This window comes from Chlorocebus sabaeus, chromosome 7 (genome assembly GCF_047675955.1).
Source record: "Chlorocebus sabaeus isolate Y175 chromosome 7, mChlSab1.0.hap1, whole genome shotgun sequence".
NCBI classification, from domain to species: Eukaryota; Metazoa; Chordata; class Mammalia; order Primates; family Cercopithecidae; genus Chlorocebus; species Chlorocebus sabaeus.
This window is the reverse complement of record NC_132910.1, coordinates 61,186,213-61,195,113: the sequence shown is the minus strand read 5'-3', so window position 1 is coordinate 61,195,113 and position 8,901 is coordinate 61,186,213. Positions and strand designations below refer to the sequence as shown.

General features: G+C 38.9%; 1 protein-coding gene across 2 annotated transcripts in view; it reads right to left on the bottom strand.

The window, feature by feature from the left end:
* The window catches only part of MCUB (mitochondrial calcium uniporter dominant negative subunit beta), a 112,856-nt gene that overhangs the window by 1,526 nt on the left and 102,429 nt on the right, over positions 1–8,901 (bottom strand). For both annotated transcript variants that reach the window (XM_007999519.3, XM_073017538.1), the window contains exons 5-7: positions 4,612–4,772; positions 3,018–3,221; positions 2,301–2,417 (exon numbers count right to left, since the gene is read on the bottom strand). In XM_007999519.3, coding sequence (XP_007997710.3) covers positions 2,301–2,417; positions 3,018–3,221; positions 4,612–4,772 — 482 coding nt within the window. The remainder of the gene's footprint in view (positions 1–2,300; positions 2,418–3,017; positions 3,222–4,611; positions 4,773–8,901) is intronic.

Below are 8,901 nucleotides of genomic sequence, written 5' to 3'. Positions count from 1 at the left end.
CTGTCGTGGGAAAAAGAAATAGCATGTGATCAGAAAGAATGAGAAACATACCAATGTTACTGCTTGAAAGGAATTCTATAAACAACGTCTGCTTACAGCAATAAAATGTTTAAACTATTAGTGACAAATGGCTAAATTTTTTTTTTCTTGAGATGGGTTTCATTCTGTCACCCAGGCAGGAGTGCAGTGGTACCATCTCAGCCTACTGTGACCTCCGCCTCCCTGGTGCAAGTGATTCTCCTGCCTCAGCCTCCCAAGTAGCTGGGACCACAGGTGCCTACCACCATGCCTGCCTAATATTTTTTGGTATTCTCTGTAGAGAGGGAGTTTCGCCATGTTGCCCTGGCTGGTCTTGAACTCCTGGACTCAAGTGATTTGCCCACCTTAGCTTCCCAAAGTGATGGGATATAAATATTTCAATATTATATGTGTATCTTTTTAAAAGATGAGTTTACTAATTCATCCTTATGTATTTAAAAAAATAATAGTTGATGGGTGCTGATGAGTTGATGGGTGCAGCACACCAACATGGCACAAGTATACATATGTAACAAACCTGCACATTATGCACACGTACCCTAGACCTAAAGTATGATAATAATAAAAAAAAAAAGGTTTAAAACAACCAAACCAAAAAATAAAAATAATAATAATAATACTAGTTTATCCCCTTTATAATGGTTTTTCAGTTCATATTCTTTAAAAATCCCTTAACCTACCACTTTATCTTTTTATCTCCACTTTATTACCTTAGAGATAATTAACAAGGTGTTAAATATTTTAAAAAAGTTTTTTAGAGATGGGGTCTCACTCTGCTGCCCAGGTTGGAGTGCAGTGGTATTATCATAATTCACTGCAGTGTTGAACTCTTGGGCTCATGGGATCCTCCTGCCTCAACTTCCCAAGTAGCTAGGACTACAAGTATGTGCCACCATGCCCAGCTAATTTAAAAACAACTTCTGTAGAGATGAGGTCTCACTATGTTGACTAGGCTGGTCTCCAATTTCTGGACTCCAGAGATCCTCCCACCTCAGCCTCCCAAATCGCTGGGATCACACTAGGCTTACCTTCTAAATCTCAAAGGCACTGTCCTATAAACTAGCTGAAAGAACATTCCTTAGCCTTCTCAGATAGGATTATTCAAATATAAGGGAATCCACAAAATTTTTTTAAAAGCATTATATTTTTCCTATAGAATGATTATATGAAATAAAATACATTTTTAAAAAAGGCTTGGCCACACATGGTGGCTCACGCCTGTAATCCTAACACTTTGGGAGGCCGAGGCGGGCGGATCACTTGAGGTTAGGAGTTTGAGACCAGTCTGGACAACATAGTAAAACTCCGTCTCTACTGAAAATACAAAAAAAGTAGCCAGGCATGGTGGCAGGCACTGATCGTCACAGCTACTCAAGAGGCTGAGGCACAAGAATCACTTGAATCCAGGAGGTGGAGGTTGCAGTGAGCTGAGATTGCGCCACTACACTCTAGTTTGGGCGACAGCAAGACTCCGTCTCAAAAAAAAAAAAAAAATTAAAAATGAAATTAAAATGCTCTTCAATTTTTGAACTACAAAATTTGAGTGATTCTGTTTTAAATTTTAGGGATGAGTAATTTAGAAAGTACAGATAATAAAAGGTTTGATTACCAACTACTAAACAAGCATGCATTGAGCAATGGAGGATATTTTTACTAAAACTTGTTATGAAATTACTGATAAAAATGAAAAATCAGGTGATGTGCTGAGAAATCACCATCTGAACAAAGTTAATGAGTAAATTGGGAGGCCAGAGATAACTGGCTAACAAACAGATTGTGAAAAAGTACTTAAGAATATAGACTCCAAAATCAAACTTGTGTTCATACCATGGTTCCTTCACTTTCTAGCAGTGTATACCTGAGTAAGTGCCTTTCAGAAGGGAAAAAGATGAAGGGAGGAATACTATAATGATTCTTCTATCTTTAGGGAAAAGAAACTTATAAATGCCTTAAATTCCTTATCACAGTGTTCACCTTCCTAAAATTCTGTTTTGGATTTCCAGTGAAAGTTTTTATTTTACTATCTCAAGTCATTTAAGAAAGTTTAACACATATTTAAAGCTATCTTCATACACAGAAGAGTAAAACTGTGGGATATGAAATTAATATGAAATATGTCAACCATTTCAATGAACAATCCTACAACACACAGAAATCTAGGACCAAGATTTAATTTGTGAGGATGAGCCACCAATTGTATTTCCCTGATACTAAGTTCAGGCTCCCAAACAAACCAGCTGTAAGATGTATTTGTAGTATACCTTAGCAAGGTCTTCTTTTAACTTGTTGTATTGCTCCACATCAAAATGCTGTTGCTTTGATTTCTTGTGGAAGAACTGAAGAAATTGCCTACTCTTAACAGCTGAGTAAGTATAATCCTTAAAAAAAAAAGAGAGAGAAGAAAATAACATGTTCTGAATGAACATAATGCCTCTGCAAGGATACTTGACTCAGCAACACCAAAGCAAAAGAAGGCAGATGAATGGGTAAAATATTTGCAATGGCCATGAGAGTAAGCATAAGCCAACACAAATAAAACATTTAGTCTCATTTAAGATCTGCTGCTCCTTTCAAAAACAGGCAAGCTGGGAGAAATTACACATAATGGGAAAGAAGAGGGAAGAAAAAAGAAAAGGGAGATTTTTGGCATACTGAATAAACCATGAGACAAAGCTGATATTACTGAATGTTTTGCAATGCAAATTCAGTTTTATTTATAAATGAGGGCACAGAGAACACATGTTTATCCCAATGGAGGAATCTGTGTGTTACACTAATTACTTCTCCATAGAAGTTATATATAATTTCTCTGTGTTGTAAGTCTTCATCCAGTCTTGTGAAAAACAATACATTTACCAGCTCATAAAAACCCAGATGGCAGTAATTCAGTAAATAAAAAGGCTTTATTGCTCATTGCTTAGATAAGAGATTCTTTGCAAAGATGTTCTAACTTACCATTTTCCTAACAAACTACTCACCTGTCGAGTGACTAAAAAGTATGCAAAAAAGACCATAGAATTTGCAAATGTGATGAAGTATGTAACTGGTTCCATGATATCCCAGGAGTACACCCACCACGTGAGCCAGGCTAGTGCCCCACCCTGAATGGACAGCAGTGCCAATCCAGCCCACAGGAGTCCGCTGGTTTTGGCTTCCGAATGAGCTGCTATTCCAGCTTTCACCTGAGGGGAAATGAAAAACTTAATTCCGTTTACAAATACACCAACTAAAGGGACAAAAAGCAAGATGAAAAGGAACTCTTAAACAAATGCACATCTGTATTACTTTGAAGAGGTCAGATATATGGAAAAACAATTTATAAAACATATACATGAATGAGTAAATACTCATTACCATATCAGCTCATTAATCTTTTTAAAATTATAAAGGTAGTAACTGCCCTTGGAAAAATGAATAGTATAGAAGAGTATACAATGAAAAACTCAGAAGTCATCCTCTGAGACCCAAATAAAATTAGAGGCCTACTTGACTCAGCAATTCCACTTCTAAGAATTCATTCTGAAAATATATCTGCATACACAAAACCCATTACAGATTCATTCTTAAAAGCAGAAGTCCAAAACTAATCCATATGCCCATCAAGATGTTACACAACTGTAATGAAGCTCTGTGCTGATAAGGGGAGATTTCTATAATACGCTGAAAAAAGATGAGAATAGTGCATAATAGTGTGCTTCCTTTTCTGAGAAAAAGAATAAGAATATATTTGTATTTGTTTGTACACAGATAAAGGAAATCTAAAATGATTCATAGGTGTGGAGAATGTAGAAACTGGGAGGATAGGGTGGGAGGAAAACTTTAGATTTTTAAATTTTAATCCAAGTAAATATATTACAAGTAAAGAAAAAACTAAAATGTTAAACAATCAAAAAAATAAAACAAGTCCCTCTCTCTGACATCCTCCAAATACCCTTAGAGGTAATTACTATTAAAACTTCCTTACATCTCTAGAAACTTTCCATTCATATTGAGAGATACACATAGACCTTTCCATTTAAATAAATATCACAAATGGGATTATAAGTCTAAAGAATGCAATTCTTTCCCTTGAAACAAAACACATTTCCCCAACTATCTCCCCAAATCAAAGTTATTGTTTCCACACCATTGATTAACTTTAGATGCTAGTTATTACCAACTTTCCAGCTGCAATTCTGTTAGGCGGAGTAAGGGCTCTGGGCCTATTCTCTAAAAAGGAAAGGGAGGTAGGACTCCAGCTAGTGCTTCCCTGCTCATATAACACTTATTTACAGAGACATTACGACTGATCTCTGGAGAGGAAGCATGGCAGAGAGTTTAAGATGGCAGCTCTGAACACAGGCCACGTGAGCGCAAGTCCAGGCTCTACATGCATTAGCGATATACCTCTGTGGCTCAGTTTCCTCATCTGAAAAAATGAGGAAGATAGAAGTCCTGAACTTACAGGTTGTTTGTGAGGAGTAAAGGAGAAAATTAGCATATGGAAAGCATTCAGAAAGATGCTCACATGAGGAGCACTCAATAAACACTAGGTATTATTTTCAAATACACTCAACTGTGATGCTTCCTAACCTGTTCAAGGGGCTGCAGCTGTTCCTTCAGGTGGTCAATTTTCTCCAGTAAATGGTGCTCTCTCTTTTTCTGAGACTCTTCTAAATGCAAGATTGTAAATAGTCTATGAACCAAGGATTTCATGTGTTCCATCTCAGCAGTGTGCTCATTACTTGGTTTTTCTGAGAAAAGACACAAGAGAAACAAGCCAGTCACCATATTGTTCCTGCAGGGTGTGTAAGTCTTTCTGTCCCCAGTTCTCTTTCCAAATATTATTTTAGGATCCACAGGGTAAGGAAGCTGGTGTACAAACATGTAAACAAAGGTGTAATATACATTTGAAAAGCAGTTCAAGAGTATGTTCTTTTCAACAAAGAGTGTCACAGTAAACAACAAAGTGTGGATCTGAAAGGCAGTTCATATACAAGGTAAAAAAAAAAAGTCACCAAAAAACATGCCACTTTGGCATAAGGATTACTATGCGCTGAAGGCAACTGAAAATAAGCAGACACAAGAAAGGCTCTCCAGCCTCTCCCTATTTGCCCAAAAGCAGGACACAAATTTTACAAAGACCCCTCTACCAGAAAGAACAAAGGTAGATCACCAGAGACAACTTTAGACCCTTTTCACTTAAGAGATTGCACCAGAGGAATCTACATGACAAACTTTAGTAGCTTTTAACTACCTTTAACCAACTTATTTGCTTTTCCACAATTTGCTGCCCCCAGAGATTCAAGGCCCTTTTCCTTTGTCTTGTCACAACTCTAAAAATGTATTGTTCTTTGTAGAAGATGGTCTGTCAGCTGAGGTTCAGAGCCACCTCTTTGAGAATTACTCATTCCTTGGATACCTCCCATGTGTCTATGAAACATACACATTAATAAACTACTGTTTGATTTTTTGTTAGTAATCTCTCTTATTACAGGGGTCCATCCCAGCTAAGAACTAAGAGTAAAGGGAAAATTATTTTTCAACTCTTACAGGAATTACGGTTTCAGAGTTTTTAATATAAAGTTCTCTTGATTATAGACTTCCCTCATCCCACCTTCTCTATGGGTTTATAAGGTCCATATAAAATTACGCTCAGCCTATGAGAAGTCCCTCAGATTGATACCTTTCTGAGAGCTGTAATTGTTCATTATCACTGTAAGAGAACGTGAGGGAGGACAAGGTGAGAGGAAGGGAAGATGGACCTTCCCACCAGGCAGCAGCAAACAACTGCAGAAAAGAGAGACGTGTGTCTAGAGTCGGTATCAGTCCAGTGAGTTTTCCAGTTTGTGTCAGTAGTCCGGAAGTTATCAGTTTGTGTCAGTAGTCCTGAAGTTATTTTTCTTCCATCACTACCCAATTCAAGACTGTTGTAGTCTTTACCCTCTTCCATAGTCTAGGCTATAGCTGCCATAGAGGGGTGAAAGCTAGGTGTTCCCTTTTAGGCTTTGAGATCTGTAGAAAAGTCAGAGTCCTTTTGTTAATGAAAAGTGTATTGGTATGTAAAAGATCTATATACAGAGAAAAGGCATAGATGGGACAAAATTTTGTCAAAACCGTGGAGTATATAACAAAGATAGACAAAGCTGGGCACTAAAACAGCAAGGGTAAATTTTATTAATAACTATTGCAATAGGGTCCAGCGTGAACCGAACTCAACTTCAGTTTGTGCAGAGATGACTGTTTTAAAGAAAGAATGACAGAATAGGCAGGGTGAACAGCAGGGGCTTGAACAGAGTCAGGGAAATGAAAATTTACAAAAAGTGGATAGTTGGTTAATGTTACTGGGCCATCTGGGTTTAATTGGTAACTATCCAGAAGAGAAATAAACTCCTCATATCTTATGACAGGATGCAAGTCAGAGCCAGGCACCCACAGGTTGGGAGTAAGAGAGTTATGTCCTTGAACATTAGCATTTCAAAGAGAGACTCCCAAGAGAGGACAGGTTTGGGTGATAAAAAATTTATACCCCCAGGCCAGGTGAGGTAGTTCACGCCTGTAATCCCAGCACTTTGGGAGGTCGAGGTGAGTGGATCACCTGGGTTCAAGAGTTTGAGATCAGCCTGGCCAACATGGTGAAACCCCGTCTCTACTAAAAATACAAACAGCAGCTGGGCATGGTAGTGCACACCTGTAGTCCCAGCTACTCGGGATGCTGAGGCAGGAGAATTGCTTGAACCTGGGAGGCAGAGGTTGCAGTGAGCCAAGATTGCACCATTGCAATCCAGCCTGGGCAACAGAGAGAGAGACTGTCTCAAAAAAAAAAAAAAAAAAAAGTTCTGGTGAGGGCTCAGAAGTTCTTTGCAAGTCCATAGCAATAATGGTGTTTATTCCAGCTTCCAATAAGATATTCCTCATTTCAAAGAGCTTATCAGATTGGCCTTTACCATATATATATTTTTGGATTTTTAGTAGAGACAAGGTTTCACCATGTTGGCCACACTGTTCTCAAACTCCTGACTTCAAGTGATCCACCTGCCTCAGCCTCCCAAAGTGCTGGGATTACAGGTGTGAGTCACCACGCCCAGCCTACCATCGATATTTCTACCAACATTCTGATCATGACCACTTAAGTAAATCTCTAAAAACTTTGAGACTTCCTACAGCTATTCTCTTCCGAGCCCTCACCAGAATTGTCCTTAACACTCTGTTCGTGGCAATATAGGCTATTTCTATTCTGCTCTTCCAAACTCTTCCAGCCTTTGCCCATTACCAAATTCCAAAGCCACTTCCACCTTTTCAGATATTTCTTATAGCCCCACTCCTGGTACCAATTTTCTGTCTTAGTCTATTTTCTGCTGCAACAGCAGAATATCACTTACAAATAACAAAATTTTATTTCCTCACAGTTCTGGAGTCTGAGAAGTCCAAGACCAAGGTGTTGGCATATTGGTGAGAACCTTCTTGCTGCATCATCCCATGGCAAAAGGGAGGCAGAGAGAAAGCAAGTGTGTATGCACAACAGCACAAGAAGGGGCCAAACTCATCCTTTTGTAAGGAACCTAGTGCCATGATAACCTCTCCAGTGAAAATGGCATTAATCTATTCATTAGGGCAGTGCCCCCGTGAGCCAAACACCTCCCGATACACCTCACATCCCAACACTACAACACTGGGGATCAAGTTTCCAACACATCAACTTTGGGGAACATACTCAAAGTACAGCATTGCTCTAAAGATGACGTTCTATGGCTTACTGACCTATCACCAGGTTTTGGCTGGAATAAACAGTAAATTTTCCAGATGGTACTGAGCTTTCTCAGATAGGCATTCTAAGAGAACTGGAGTTGTCATCCAAACAATGTGGCCTTGAGCTGTTAGAAACTATGCAAATGTTTGTTCAAGTCTCTTAGTGTGTGTGGTGTGAGGGGGGCAGTGTTGACAACATTTGTGCTGAGAGTTTACAGTTTTTATAGGCCATGGTTAACGCCTAGTTGAGAAGAGGGTTCTGAGGAACCTGACTGAAGTTTAGTCAAGGTGAGAGTCTTTGTCAAGTGGCATGAAATGTTTATCTGAGTTCAACAATGAGTGCCCTTGGCTGCCACCACAGAATTCATGTGCTACACTACCAACCTAAACTAACTCATAATTATTTGTCTGTGGCACCTCCTAATAAAGGCCAAAAATGAGAGATAATTATTATTTTCCTTTTCTTCAGAAGCTTATTTCTCGTACATGTGTCTTCCGTGTGAACTTAATTTTCATACCCCAAATTTTCAAATCCAAATTTGCAATGTATTAGGAATATTTTAGTTAAATGGAGTTTAAATAACTTTTTTGAAAACTCCAAATTTGTAATCTTATAAATTTCATTTTCAGTTAATCCAGTATGATTCGTCTGCCATTGTTTTCCTCCCAACTATACCTGCTGTGTCCCTGTTTACTTTACACTCTGAGACTTGGCAAGTCTGATACAGTTTTCATAAGCTGAGGTTCCAGGGAAACCTGGGCTCACTGACCTCCCATCTCCAGGGAGGCTTCTGCCCTAGGAGTTCAATTCCAACAAACAGCCCTTCCAGGCAGCAAGCGGGGTTTTCTAATGAGCAGGCAGGAGTGGGGAGGTTGTGCTTTATCCCACTTGGACCTAAGGCTTATGGTCCATGTGGTGGTTTGAGGGTTAGGAAGGTCATGTAGAGCAATGGGATGGCCTGTAAACATCTTTTTCCACTTGTTTGTTCACACATGCAACCCAAAGAACAGCAAGTGAAAGACCTTCCAGGGAGTTAGGAACTCACTGGACATGAAAGTTGTGTAATATCTTAACAGGGATTTCCACTTCTATATTTTTCAATTTCTGTCACCCTCTCTTTGAAGTTAAATACT